Raw genomic sequence first — 13,972 nt, 5'->3', positions numbered from 1 at the left:
GCGATGCTATTGGCTTAGGGCTGCCTGACGTCAGGGGGCGGGGTCCTGGCCGTGAATTGGGGCGGCATGGTGCCGTCCGGCCTTTTCCGCTCCGGGATGCGGCGGAGTTGGGCTTTGAGGCAGCGCGTCTCGGAGGCTCGGTTCCCCGGGAGGCGGTGGCTGGTGAGTGGGGCGTGGGGGACTACGCAGGGATCCGGGCCCGGCTCCGATGCTGCCACTGTCTCCCGGGTAAAGTCTCCCAAGGTCCCTGTCAGCCTCTTTTTTTCACATTTGAGATAGATTTTAGGTTACATTTGTGTGTGCATGTGCCGTGTGTCTGTCAGAGGGCAACTTGGAAGTTGGTTCTCTCCTTCCACCATGTGGGTCTCGGGGATCGAACCTAAGTTGTGGGACAGCAAGTGCCCTTACCCTCTGAGCCATCTTGCCGAGCTCCTTGTCAGATTTCCCACTTAAATAGATGACCGGCGGTATTGGCCGGCGCCAAACTTTTTAGGAGTTCTGCTCCCGCACCAGGGTGCGGCGCCTCCAACTTGGTGGGGCCTCCAGGAGTTCCCAAACCCGTAAGCGCTCCTTCCCGACCCTGGCGCTCCTCTGTTCCCTAATCACTGTTCTGGGTCCTCTGTGAGAGATTATTCGGTCTGTTTTCTGTGGTGTTGCTGCAGGTGGCTGGCTTGGGGAACCATGGAATGCCTGGCACACGGCACAGCGTGGGTATGGCGGTGCTGGGGCAAATAGCGCGGCGCCTGGGAGTGGCGGAGAGCTGGGCTCGTGACTCGCGCTGCGCTGCTGACCTTGCCCTGGCCCCGTTCGGGGATGCCCAGTTGGTATTGCTCCGGCCACGGCGCCTCATGAACGTCAATGGGCGCAGCGTGGCCCAAGCCGGTGAGTTTTGGCCTTCATGGATAAGAGGGCACGGGGACCAGAGAGGGGTGTCAACTGTGACAAGTGCCTGGTGAACCCCGGTTACTACAGTGAGGACTTGGGACCTGTTTCCATATGGGGGTCGTTGTGATCCCTCTGAGCAGATAGGCAGTAACTAGGGTGTTTCCCTGTGCCAAGCGGAGCTGTTTGGGCTGGCTGCGGAGGAGATCTATCTGGTGCACGATGAACTTGATAAGCCCCTGGGGAAGCTGGCTCTGAAGCTGGGGGGCAGCGCAAGGTGAGGCTTGCATGTGCTCAGGTTTGGGTAGGGATGCTGGCCTTTGTTGGGGTGGAGTAGGGTTGCTGAGCCTATCTCTACAGGCTGGGGTGCTCCGAAGGAAGCCTGGGCAAGGGAAGTTAGGGGGCTGCCTCAGGAAGTACTTACTAACTGCTCCTCAAATCCCTCCAAGAGGCCACAATGGAGTCCGGTCCTGCATTAGCTGTCTGAACTCCAGTGTAAGTCCACCCCTCTGCCCTGCCCTGGGTGGGGGTGGCCAGCATGGGGTCCCCAGTGTGTCTCACCAAGGCCCCCTCATCCCTCTGGCACCCCACAGGCAATGCCACGGCTGCAGGTAGGCATTGGGCGCCCCACACACCCGAGTATGATCGAGGCCCACGTCCTGGGCCGCTTCTCCCCTGAGGAGCAGGAGTTACTGTCCCCGTTGCTGGATCAGGCCGCCGACCTGCTTCTGGACCACATCCGTGCTCGAAGCCAGGAGCCACCAGTGAGCCTCTGACACCAGTGGCACATCTACCTGTTTGACTGCCTGCCGGTACCCTGAAGCCCAGACACAGCCACAGAACTGCCATGACACGTGGTACCCACTGCTTTATAACTTCTGGGTTGCCCCAGGCCACTTGCAGGTTGAGGGAGGGACTGTGGCCACAACAGTCTATGTCTGCGCTGGCTTGGTCTCTCCGTGCGCTACTTACGGTGTAGGAAAGGTTTAGGAAGGCTGAACTTTCTGAATCTTTTGAGAGCGCCAGATGGGGAGATCTGCAAGATTAAAAGGTGCTTGCTTGAAATCTGCAGCCTCCTTGGGTGGGTGGGGTAATCTCCTAACCCATTCCTTACCAATGGGGTTGAGACAAAAGGGTCCAGCAGACCCTCTCCCAAGGGTAACATAGGTATGCCTTAGCCTGTTTTCGTTGGGCCATTTTACAGGTAGGGAGGATCAGAGAGGTCCCTGAAGCCGCCCAACTATGCATGGAAAAACTAGGGCCAGCTGTCAGCTTGCTGTCCCCAGGGTCCCTGGCACTCCTACCTCACTAGTGTTCTGTAACTGACAGATCCCCATTCGGGTGACGTATGAGAGAGCCCTGAGGTCCTGGGGGTTGGGTGGGATGTGGACCCGGCGAGGCACCAGCCCGAGGTCCCCAGGCTTGTACGTCGTGATGGCCGAGAGCTGCTGCATCAGAGAAGCAGCTGAGGTCCTGGATAACTGGGTCCTGGATATCGGGGTGCTGAGTCGGGTGTGGGAAGAACCCTGGGTCATCACCTCCATCTCCACAAGAGGAGGCTGAGGTTCTGAGAGAGAATGGAGAGTCTCTCAGAACCCCACAGGGCTGTCTGCTCACCTCTCTTTGGCTGGGCCCTGGGGCTGTTTTTCCTGGTAGCAGTGCATAGCCAGCTGCGGTTTTGAAGCCACAGCTGAGATGAGCAGAGCCAGCAACTGCTGCAGCAGTTCCTTGCGCTGCAGTTGGAACACCACGTCAAAGTCCCCGTCCTCTGCATCTGTTCGCATCTGTTGGTGTGATGTGAGACGGGTTACAAACCAGTGGCCGGATACCCACCCTTCCCAGTGCTGGGACAAAAGGCGTGCACTCCCGGGCCACACCCGCCCAGTTATTTTAAGATGCTAAGTTGCCCAGGCTGGCCTTGAACTCAATCTGTATGTAGTGCCAGTCAGGTCTTGAATTTGGATCCTGCCTCAGCCTCCACAGTAGCTGGTTATGATCAGAACCAACTCTTTTTTTTTGTTTGTTTTTGTTTTTTGTTTTTTGAGACAGGGTTTCTCTGTGTAGCTTTGCGCCTTTCCTGGAACTCACTTGGTAGCCCAGGCTGGCCTCGAACTCACAGAGATCCGCCTGCTTCTGCCTCCCGAGTGCTGGGATTAAAGGCGTGCGCCACCATCGCCCGGCTAGAACCAACTCTTGAATGGATCTTTGGGGTCCAGAATCAGAAAAGGAGTCTGGCCCGTGTGCCTCTCAGGAAAGAACTCTCTAAGCTTGGCCCGGGTGGCCCCTTGGCCTCTCCCGCTGCTGCCGCTCACCTGCACAATTTCCTGTAGGAGGGAGGTGGCCTGGGCCAGGACTGTTTCCAGCCTGGCCCGAACCTTCTGTTCCTCAGTCAGCTGCTTTTGTAGCTGGGTCACCTCTGCCTGCTGCTCCCTCAGCTGCTTTTCCAGCTGGTCTTTCTCACTCCTGGGCCAGGACAAGATAGAGCCCACGGCTTGCCCCATCTCCCAGCTCTGGCCGGCACCACCTCTTGCCGGGCCCTGCCTGTTCTGTGCAGCCCATCTAAATCCAGGCTTCAGCCTGTCTGATAGACCGAACCCTGAGGCTGTGTAGACAAGGGAATTCCCAGGCCGGCTTCCACCCAACTCAGGCTCACCTCAGGGTCTGGTCGTCCTTCTGTAGCTTCTGGAAGTTCTGCTCCAGTTCAGCCAGCAGGAGGCGCAGCTGCTCCACCTCCTCTGTGACCTGCTTCTGCTGGCGGCACTTCTCTGTCAGCATGAGGATGACCTGCAACCGTGGGCAGGTGTCCGTGTGCAGACTTCCGGTGGGACCCCAGCCCACCCTTCCTCCCTGCTGGAGCTACAGCCAGCACCACCCCTGGGTAACAGCTAGGCCGGAAGGTGGCCTCCATCGGTTCTGCAAATAGGCTCCAGAGCTAGGGCCGGCGTCCCCACAAGGAAGGCCTGGGCCTCACTGCAGACCCTCCCCACACCTCATGTCTTGGCCTGGGGACCACGGTCATTTCACGTGAGGAGGGCACGTGGCCGCACCTTCTTATGGCCTCTGTTGTTCCTGGCCATGATCTCTTGGGTGTTCTCCAGGAGCTCCACCTGCTGGTACAGTTTGTCATGCACGCCCTTGAGCTGCTCATTCTCCTGCAGCAGCTGCACCCCTTGCTGCGACACCCAGGACAGCTGCAGGGTCACGTTGTTGTTCTCCAGGATGGCCCGCCTGGTCGTCTCCCACATCTGGTTAGTGGCCACCTTGCGGAACTCGGTGGCCACTAGGTTCACACGCTGGATGATCTCTTTCCTTAGCCTGACCAGGAGGGTGGGATTGGAAGGAAGTCAAGCAGATGGGTATGTATGTCTTGGAACCCCTTTTTTTGGGTGGGGATCCAAGAGTACCCAGGCTTTTCCGCAGAATCTCTGGGCCCTTGGAATTTGAACCATTGAAACACATTCTTAATAAATGCAATTAAAGTAACAAGAAGTGCACAAAGATAATGTTCAGTGCCAGCCCAGAGGACTGGCGGGGCCTAATAACTCCTTCCCTCCCTTCTTCCCTCCCCCACTAAATCCCAATCAGGGTTTGGGGGACAGCCTGGGGAGTCCAGGAGCCCCTTCTAGGAAGTGGGGAAGAATGTGGAGACTGGTGCGTGTGGCCCCAGCAGGCCCCAGCCCGCCCACCTGTCCTTGTCCAGCACAGACTTCTTCTCCAGGTTGTACACGTAGTCCTTGTATTCACTCTCCTGCTTTTTCAGCTGCTCCTCCAGCATCAAGTACTTGTCTGTGAGCTCCTCTTTCTGCAGCCGAAATTCTTCCAGGGCAGCCAGCTTTCCCCCTGCCCATCAGGGGTCACAAGGCTGGTGAGGAGCTGCCCCCGAGAGCCTCCGAGGGCTCAACCTTGCCCATGTCTTCCTGCCTACCCTTCCCCACACACATGCGTTCTGCTCCAGCAGGACATGGCTGCACATGACAGAGCTGGCCCTGCACATAGACAGCCTTTCCTGGAGCGCCTTCCCACCACTCTGCTAATCTCAAGCCTTGTTCAGCCCATCTTCTCAAGAAGCCCCCCTGATACCTCCCCACGTGAGGGTGACCATGACAACCTCAGCTGAATCTGGGCAGTCAAGTCTTAGTGCCCCCTTCCAGATGGGTGCCATGGATAAGACCATCTTTTTTGAAGCACATCCTCATCTACAAACTGGGGAAGGGGGGGCATTTCTGGCCTTGGGAATGCAGGGACAACTAAGGCAGTAGTGTTTGAAGTAGCATGCTGCTGTTGCTACTCAAGGTGGGGCCCGGCCTCGCTCAGTGACAGCCGGCTGTGGATTTGGCTCTTGCAGCCTTCAGTGGTAAGTTGACACAGGTGTGTTGACTGGTCCCCCGGTCCCCTCACCGAGGGCAATGTTCTCTGTGGTGAGCTGGTCCTTGGTCTCCTGGAACTCGTGGCGCACCTGGGCCAGCTGTGCCTCGAAAGCGTCCTTCTCCATCTCCTTTGCCAGCTGAAGGCTCTGCAGCTGGTCGTTGAGCTCGGTGATCTCATCCACCCTCTGGTTGAGTGTGCGCTTGAGGAAGGCCACGATCTCTTTCTTGTTGTTGGCCAGCTGCTCAAACTCCTGCCGGAAGAGCTTCTCCTGCACGGCCAGCTCGTCCCACTTCCGCTGGTACCTAGGGTGGGGGTGAAGGGAGATGCAGGGTCAAGCCAGGCTAGGCCCGGTCCCAGGCACCACTGGATCTGCTCTCCCAGACCCTCCTTCTGTAAAAGGGCCATTTGAAGTTCCTCATCCAGCCTGTACTAACTGTGCCTCAGGCCGAGACAGAGAGAGACAGACAGACAGACAGAGAGCAAGCGCATAAAAGCCCTGAAGTCAGTGTTGAGCATCCTCTTTAGTTTCTGAGGCAGAGTCTCTCCCTCAATCTAAAGTGTGGTGGTTTGGCTAGGCTGGCTAGCTGGTGAGCTTCAGAGAGCCACTGGTCTCCTTTCCCATCAATAGCAGGGTTTCAGGGGCTCATTGCCATGCCTGGCTTTTCTCAAGGCTTCTGGGGATCTGAGACCTAGTTCTGCTGCTCGTCAGGACTTTACTGACTGAGTCATCTCGCAGCCAGCACTTTATATTTACTGCCTCACTCAGATGGGTTTTTGTTTGTTTGCTTGTTTTGAGACAGGGCCTTGAACTCACAGAGATCTGCCTGCCTCTGCCTCCTGAGAGCTGGGATTAAAGGTGTGCACCACCGCCATGCCTGGTTACCGCACTCAAATGTAAGTCCTGTGGGGACTGAGCCCGTTCTCTGCTCCCAGTGGTAACAGATGTTCCCATCTGTTTCCGGGTTGTAGGAGGTGTGCATTTGTCCCCAGCAACACAGACGGGGAAACTGAGGTCGGAGAGATGAAGGAACTAGAAAGTGGTAAGCCTTAGAACTTGAGCCAAGCCAGGCTACCTGGAAGCCACAGTGGCCGGCCCTACAGTGCAGCCAGTGGCCAAGAGCCCTTCTGCACTCGCAGCCCCGCTCCTGCATGGCGGGGCCTACGGCTTAGCCAGCAGTAAGCACCCGCTCACCGGGTGCCAAGTGTGTTTTCACGAGGCATTCTGTCTGTTTGGTCAAAGGATGATTGTAAATTTTAAGAATACCATGTTTACTGGTTTCAGATGGGAGAATTAAAGCATTTAATTAAAGAATTAAAGCATGAAGTTGTTTTATGCACAAATATTTAAGTATTCATAAGTCTTTTGAATGTATTCTGCGTACAAGGCATTTCAGGGTATGGGTGCCTTTGTGGGGAGAGAAAACAGCTTGCCACAGGAGTCAGAGAGGCCGGGGCTGCCATCCTGCTTCCTCCTCTTCCTCTCTGAGCCTCAGTGACCCTGGCTGTGCTTCTCTTCTGGGACTGGTGTCAAACGGGACAGCACAGGGCTGTCGGGCTGAGTCCACACAGACTCTACACCAGCTGTGATTTCCTGCAGCCTCAGTCATGAGCAGCTCCGCTTTCTTGTATTGGGCTTATGTGTTTATTACAGGCGTGTGGTATTCACACATATATGCACATTCACGTGTTTGTATGTGTGTGGAAGTCAGAGGTAGACATTTGCTGAGATCCCCAATGACAAGGATGTAGGTGCTGTGATAATTATACCCATTTTATAGATAAGGAAAGGGAGGCTCTCCACCTTCTATATAGAAGCAGGGTCTCCCACTTGAACCCAGCGCTCAGGAGTTCACCAGTCTGGCTGGTTTGCTGTAAGGGATCCTTTCTCTCTGCCTCCTAGGCACTGGGGTTACAGGTGGGCACCACACCTACTCATTTGTATGGGTGCTGGGGATTCACATTCCAGTCCTCACTCTGAATGGCAGGTGATTTAGTCACTGAGCCATCTCTTTTAGTGGGAGTGGGGCTCTGGGGCTGGCGCAGGAGCTTCATAGTGTCAGCAAGATAGCTTTTTGGTTTTTTTTTTTTTTTTTTTTTTTTTTTTGAGACAGCTGTGTAGTCCCAGCTGTCCTGGAACTCGCTTTGTAGACCAGGCTGGCCTCAAACTCAGAGATCTGCCTGCCTCTGCCTCCTAAGAATTGGGATTAAAGGTGTGTATCACCACTGCTGTCCAGAGCTTTTGTTCTTTTGAGACAGGGTGTTATATTCGGGGCGTTTATCCACCAACCCCACAGCTCCCCGGAGTTTTCTTGAGTGCAAGCAGCAGGAAATATTAGATAGAAGGATTTAGATTGTGTAGATGAACAGATAGAAAATAAAGGATAGCCTCGAGAGGGCCTGGAACCTATTCCAACAGCCCCGACTGTCTCTGCTCCAGGGTTTTTATAGAGACGCCGAGGGGTGGAGCAAAAGACCTCCTCCCCCAGCACAGCCAAGTGCAGATCATCTCAGACACCTGCACTCAGGCCTGTGGTCCTGATCATCCTCTATGTGGATCTGCTGGGTAAAGCCACGAGGAACCTGAAAATGGGCTCCCACACCTATAGCCCAGGCTGGCCTGGAAATTGCTGGGTAGCCTTCAGGCTGGCCTTGAATTTAGAACAAACCTTCTGCCTCTGCCTTCCACGTGCTGAGACTGTAGGCATGTGCCACTGTTCCCAGGTTAGAAACTATTTTTACAAATTCTATGCTGCAGGCCACAGGAATGTAGTAAGAGTTCAGCTGAATATGGTAAAGCTGTACCTGGAAGAATCAAGAAATTCTTCCAGAGGAAAAGCCATATTTCAAGGAGTATTTGGTGTTATTCGGCTTTTGATAGATATCAGCTGTTTCCTGCCATGAATTTCAAGTGCTCTCTCACAGCCTCCCCAAGAATTTCTAACAGTGTGGATTTGATCGTTCCTTGGGTATATACACTTAAGGTACTTGGATACAGTCACCTAGGCAAGGTTTTCTGCCTTCTGCTTTCCTTTTTTAGCATTAAAACCAGACATCTCCTTTAGCTAACATCCAAGGACAAAGCATGTCCGGCCAACCTGGCCTCCTGAATTAAGGGAAACACCCATATAGAGACACTGTCTGTCTCCTAGGCCAGGTCGGTGTTGGTGTTAGGTACACAGCCTTCCTTGCTTCTTGTACAAATTAAGCTCAGACCCCCCTTCCTCTCACAGCCCAAAGTGGCAGCCTGAGCAACTTAGAACAAAGGGGCTCTTTGCATACTTGGTGCAGTGCAGCTGTGGGGCAGGTTTCCTAGCTCCAAGCAGAGCTACCCTGCCCAACCAGAAAGCGGCAGAGTTTGCAGATTGTAGGTGTACAGAGACTGGTTCCGGGAAGAACGAGGAGGAACGGAGATGGAGGGGACTGAAGATGAAGACGGCAATGAGATATGAAGAACCTAGTGAGAGCCATGAGGGGCAGCAGGAGAAGGGACAGAGAGGAGCTAAGTATGAGGGCAGAGTTGAAGCTGTGTAGATAGTTTAGTCTTAGAGGAATAGTGAATGGACTGTAGAGCTCGGTGTACTTAGATTCATTCCCTCAGATTACCCCCGCTGTTTGTAACATCTTCCCCAGGACTCTGGAGAAATCTCCTCAGGGCAGGCCCCCGAGGACATTTCGATAATTCTTATCAGTTTTATTTATTGACTGTGTATGTGCACGCATGCGTGTGAGCCACTGTGTACAAGTGGAGATGGGAGGACCACCTGCAGGAGTCAGTCCTCTCCCCAGCGTGTGGGCTGGGATGCGTGGCCAGCACCGAGCCGTCTCACTGGCTCTGAAACTAGTGTTAAAGTAAGAATGGTGAGCGAATGCAGCATCCCTTATTAAGTGTCTGGAAGGTCCTTTTCCTGCCATTTCTGTCACCTACAAATCCAGCTCTAAAAGGGAATCCCCATGTAGAAAATCCCCTTCTCAAGTTCCCACTTAGGACCTGTAGTGGTTCACACTTGTAATCTCAGCACTTGGGAGGCTGAGGCAGGTGGATTAACATGAGTTCGAGGCTAGCCTGGGCTACAGAGTAAGACCCTGTCTCTAAAACAAAGCAAATACACTTAAGGAAACAGCCCCAGCCTAGAGAAACATACTGACTGACTGGGGCTTGGCATAAGGAAAGAGGGCATGAGTGACCTCCCTGGCCACCAGGGGGAGCCACTTCTAATTCATCCCACTTACTAAACTAATAATGCTTAAGATCCATTCGGAGCTGGGCGGTGGTGGCGCATGCCTTTAATCCCAGCACTCAGGAGGCAAAGGCAGGCAGATCTCTGAGTATGAGGCTGGCCTGGTCTACAGAGGGAGTTCCAGGACAGCCAGGGCTACACAGAGAAACCCTGTCTCAACCCCCGCCCCCAACCAAAAAACAAAAACAACCAACCAAACTAAAAAGTCCCATTCTGCTGGAGCGGGAGTGGGGTTACCTGTGATTGAGATGCTAATTGGCGAGTGCTCCCCAAGCCCTGGGAGCTGTGAAGGGGTGGGGAATCCATTCACCACTTACAAGTGGTCTGAACATCCCATAGGAGGCCAGAACCCAGATCTAAGGCCCCTGTCTGAGCCTGTGTGGGCTTCTGGCCTGGCACAGTAGCACCCCTGCCGCCCACGCACCGGGCCAGCCGGTCCTCCAGGTCTTGGATCTGTTTGTGGTAGAATTCCTTCAGCTCCTCCACCACGGTGGGGTCTGTAGACTTGGCGACCGCACTTGAATCCTTTTTGCTCCCTTTCTTCTTCTTGACCTCGGACTCTTTGCCACCTTTCTTTTTGGGAGCCATGGCTGATGCCAACTACTCTTTCAAGTCCTCTTTAAGAAGCCAGGTGGTTGCTAAGGAAATTGGTTCCATACATAGCAACAGCCTGACAGCGTGAGGCTGAGTTTTAAAGGGCCACTGTCCTTTTCTGGACAGGGAGCCTGTGTCTGGTGCTTAGCCTTTCAGATCACTTGGGTACAAGTTTGGGTTCCAGGAAGACCTTTCCTTCTCCCAAGTGGAAATAAATAATGTAGTAAATGAATTACAATTATCAAGAGCCCCAGAAATCACAGCCTGTCACTTTGGGACTTTGGCCTAACGAGAAGATGGAGGTCTAGCCAGGTGGACTTCCTCATAGATTCTTAGCCCAAAGCAGAAGAACCAATCACTGGGCCCCCATGCTAGGAATCGCCTCCCCCAGACCTGTCAGTCCTTTAGTGGCACAGCCACACAACAGTTTGTACTGGAGGCTCCCGGGCTGGAGTCTTGAGATACCCTTAAAGCTTAGTGGCAGGTCCATCTGTCCATTGCTACCCCAGGCAGACGAAGTTCTTTCTGTAGCTTTGGTCTTGGCTGTAGTGTGGTAGGGAGGGAAAGCCCCTGGGTTGAGAAGGCAGCATGCAGGCATGGGATGGTGGGCAGTAGGCATCCAGCTGGCAGGTGCCCTAGCTGGCCCTCAGCTCCTCGTCCGTCCAGCCCTGAGCCATCTCCTCAGTCACACTGGGCTTTTGTCAGTCCGTGAGTGTGTGCTCTTTGGTCCCCAGGCATGCCTTGCGTCTGTCATCATGTTCAGTGATGACTGAGCGCTTAGTGGGCTCACTATGAGGGGGGCTCACTTTGGGGATAGTACAAGAGGGAACATTCTTCATAAGCGGAGGATTAGAGGGGTTCCACTCGGTCTACCTGATTCTCGCAGCCACGGTCATTCTGACCCATGGGAGTGAATGCCTGGTGTCACACACAGGTGGGCACCTTTGCTGAAACCCTGCCCAGGACTGGAGGCCCTGGACAGACAGGGAGCACAGTCACAGCTGGTGGCCTGGGTTCCAGGGTCACTGGGCTAGTAGCGTGTGCTATGACCGAGCATGCTTTGGCTGCTGCAGTATCTTCTCTGAAGATACACTACAGCTTTTGGAGGAGTGACCCGAGGCTCCCTGTGAGCCCTGGGACACTGGGCACTAGGGCCTTGGCAGAACACAGGACTTCTTTGCTGTTTGGTGGGATCGGGGTGGAGTGGAATGACAGAAATCCTGGGCCAAGAGAAGTTGGAAATAAACCAAAACAAAACAAAACAAAAAACAGAAGAGGGTAGCCAAGTGTGGCCACGCACCCCTGCGATCTCAGCTAAGGAGTGGGGGTGGGGGCAGGAGGAACACAAGTTCAAGGTCAGCCTGGGCAACTCAGCAAGGCTCTGTCTCAAGAAAACATGGGCCAGCAATATGGCTCATGGGGTAAAAGCTCTTGCCACACAGCCCGATGAGCTGAGTTCTATGCCCAGAACCTACAGTGGACAGAGAAAACTGACCCCCGCGAGTTGTTCTCTGGCCTCCACATGCACACCACTGCTCACACACACAATGGTAACAAAACAACACAGAGCAAGTGAACAAAACGCTGAAAAGCAGCAGAAAGAGGGCCAGGTGACCCTGGGGAGAAGGAAGACGCAGGATTTACTGTGCTTCAACAGTTACTCAGTGTGGAATTCAAGTCCGTGTGTTGGATCTTATTCCAGGCATTCTGGTGACAGACAGGACACAGTGGCTGGCTGACGTCTTCCAGGAGCGAGTGTCGTGAAACATGGCGTCACCCCCCGAGCCTCAGCTTCCTCGCCTGTGAGGTGGCAGGGACCAGCTAACACAGGCCTGGCGTGATTGCGATGCTGTCTTCACTGGTCTGCCTCCACGGCGAGTCTTGTCGGAGCTGGGTGGGATGTGCTGCAGGACTGTCCTCCAAGCCCGACTGCCACCATCTTCGTGAGTGGGCCTGCTTGCAAAGACTATTCAGCTGAGCTCACTGACTGCTGACCCTCCCTCACAGGAGAGGATGGGAGGGCCACTGGACCCTCCTGTGCATCCAGCCACCCCTCGCAAGCAGCCATACACAGTTCTGCCCTAACTGCACATGACCTCAGGAAGGGGCTAGTATACACAGGTTGGGAAATCTAGGCAAGGGGCTCCATCTGTGTAGCCATGGGGAAGTCCTCCCTCCCATTTCCTGTGAGATGGCTTTGTCCCCCACGTTCCCACTTGTGACCCCTCACTCAGGCTCTGTGAGTACACCCAATAAACTCATTGGGTCCCTGGGGGGACCCATGGTGGGATCAACTTTGATTTGTCATTGGGACCTTAGAGGAGTGGGTAGTTGTCGCCTAGGCTGCTCCCCACCACCACCCTGGGCAGAAATTCTTGGTGCATGTGCAAGATCTACAAAGTAGCCTGTGTTATGATTTATTGCACAAGGGGACACTGAGGGCATCCTGCACGTGCAGGGAAACATGCTGGCATGCGGGGCAGATGCAGCCGCAGGCTGGCGGGTGACCCACTCCATGCGGGCATGGTGGCGGGGCAGCAAGTGGACAGTCACAACCCAGAGGCTGCATCTGCGCAGAAATGGTTGGTTATAGTAGAGAGACAAAGAGAAGACAGGAAAGGAGAGAGGAAGAGAGAAGGAGGGGTCGAGGGGTGCGCACCTCCTGGGAGTGGAGGGAGAGGAGAAAGAGGCGGAGTTTTTCATTAAAGAGACTTTTATGTCAGGACACAGGGTGGCGCCAAGGGGCGGGATCAGAACGTTGGCGGCCTTGAGTCGGTCCATTCCTACATACAGTGAGGGTGTCGGTTCCTGTTACCGAGGCAGGATAATGTTCAGAGACTTATTTTTGTGTGTATGGATGTTTTGCCTGCATGTCTATGTGCAGTGCCCATGGAGGCCAGAAGAGGGAGTTGTGACTCACTCACCCTCTGAGCGCTAGGAACCAAACCCCAGTCCTCTGAATCCTAAGTGCTCCTACCTGCGGAGCCGTCTTCCCAGCACTAATTAGCTGCTTTTCCTTGTGTTTTGTGGTGTTTCAATGAAGACTAGGGCCTCACCCACCAGGTAACTCTTCTGCCTGGCTTCAGATCCACCTTTTTTTTAATTTTCTCTTTCATTTTACATACCAACCCCAGTTCCTCTCTTCTCTTGCCACCCCCCCTCCTCCTCCCCTAGACCCAACTTCAAGTTCTTATCTTTTAGTCTTGAAACGGCTTCACTAAGGCTGACCTTGAACTTTCTCTGTAGTCTAGGCAGCCCTAGAATTAAAACTTTACTGTTTTCTCTGCTTCTAGAACAGCTGGGATCACAAGCCTGTGCCCTGGGCCTGGCTTATTCAGCTGCTTATGGAGGTCAAGGGACCTAGCACTTCACAGCTGGTGGATGGAGCATGTGAGAAAGGAGTCTGCTGTGAGAAGCTGAGGCAGGAAGAAACCAGGCTTGACTACAGAACAGCTGTCTGGCGAGAACCACAGTAGCCTCGATGACCCGGTCATGTCCCTCAGTCTTTGCCAGGACCGTCACTGAGGGTTGAGCTCCCAGCACATGAATGTCCAGGGACAAGCCATAGCCAAACCTCAGCAGGAGGGCACTTAATGAGCCCCATGCCTCTGTGCCCTGTGAGTCCTCTGTTTCTCCATAATGTTGGTCTGGTGTCTACTCCTCTCTGGGCCAACCTCATAGCAGATTCCCCAGGTCACAGGACACCCAGCTTCCAAACTGGAGGAGCTCTTTCTACCTGTGGGCTGGGGCAAGCCAATGACACTGATGGAGGGACCGACATCTCGGGGCTCTAAATACACCGTGACTACATACAGAGTCCTGCAGTGTCTGAGGCAGAGGCATTCTAGAAAGGAACAGGTTGAAAGCAGCTGGCCTCATGTCTAGGCAGG

The 13,972-nt window shown here is 54.3% G+C and overlaps 2 protein-coding genes across 4 annotated transcripts; one reads left to right on the top strand and one right to left on the bottom strand.

The window, feature by feature from the left end:
* Positions 1-20: 20 nt before the first annotated feature.
* Positions 21-12,376, top strand: Ptrh1 (peptidyl-tRNA hydrolase 1 homolog). Of its 3 annotated transcripts, none has more exons than XM_037204546.1 (6): positions 21-162; positions 663-882; positions 1,060-1,159; positions 1,332-1,377; positions 1,476-1,493; positions 1,596-1,947. In XM_037204546.1, exons 1-6 carry the CDS (start codon positions 67-69, stop codon positions 1,656-1,658), a joined length of 543 nt encoding a protein of 180 aa, XP_037060441.1. In that variant the 5' UTR covers positions 21-66; the 3' UTR covers positions 1,659-1,947. The 3 variants fall into 3 exon arrangements, 2 of the variants coding, with proteins under 2 accessions (XP_037060441.1, XP_028740582.1); XR_005091301.1 differs by adding an exon at positions 11,785-12,376 and having other exon boundaries at positions 22-162; positions 1,476-1,739; XM_028884749.2 differs by having other exon boundaries at positions 22-162; positions 1,476-1,947.
* Positions 1,731-10,120, bottom strand: Cfap157 (cilia and flagella associated protein 157). The gene is made up of 9 exons (XM_028884750.2): positions 9,913-10,120; positions 5,281-5,552; positions 4,569-4,722; positions 3,930-4,197; positions 3,536-3,666; positions 3,195-3,345; positions 2,500-2,666; positions 2,187-2,385; positions 1,731-1,918 (listed from the first exon to the last, which is right to left on the bottom strand). Exons 1-9 carry the CDS (start codon positions 10,074-10,076, stop codon positions 1,847-1,849), a joined length of 1,578 nt encoding a protein of 525 aa, XP_028740583.1. The 5' UTR covers positions 10,077-10,120; the 3' UTR covers positions 1,731-1,846.
* Positions 12,377-13,972: the final 1,596 nt, after the last annotated feature.

This window comes from Peromyscus leucopus, chromosome 4 (assembly GCF_004664715.2).
Source record: "Peromyscus leucopus breed LL Stock chromosome 4, UCI_PerLeu_2.1, whole genome shotgun sequence".
In the NCBI taxonomy this organism is placed as follows: domain Eukaryota; kingdom Metazoa; phylum Chordata; class Mammalia; order Rodentia; family Cricetidae; genus Peromyscus; species Peromyscus leucopus.
This window is presented reverse-complemented; position numbering and strand designations above follow the sequence as displayed.

Excerpts from the sequence above, each read along its gene's own strand:
- Ptrh1 (XM_028884749.2), top strand. The coding sequence starts at position 67 with ATGGTGCCGTCCGGCCTTTTCCGCTCCGGGATGCGGCGGAGTTGGGCT. Across the intron at positions 163-662 it reads TCCCCGGGAGGCGGTGGCTG|GTGGCTGGCTTGGGGAACCA; the intron begins GTGAGTGGGGCG and ends GTGTTGCTGCAG. Across the intron at positions 1,160-1,331 it reads AAGCTGGGGGGCAGCGCAAG|AGGCCACAATGGAGTCCGGT; the intron begins GTGAGGCTTGCA and ends AATCCCTCCAAG.
- Cfap157 (XM_028884750.2), bottom strand. The coding sequence starts at position 10,076 with ATGGCTCCCAAAAAGAAAGGTGGCAAAGAGTCCGAGGTCAAGAAGAAG. Across the intron at positions 5,553-9,912 it reads CTGGAGGACCGGCTGGCCCG|GTACCAGCGGAAGTGGGACG; the intron begins GTGCGTGGGCGG and ends CCCCCACCCTAG. Across the intron at positions 4,198-4,568 it reads TCTGTGCTGGACAAGGACAG|GCTAAGGAAAGAGATCATCC; the intron begins GTGGGCGGGCTG and ends CCTCCTGGTCAG.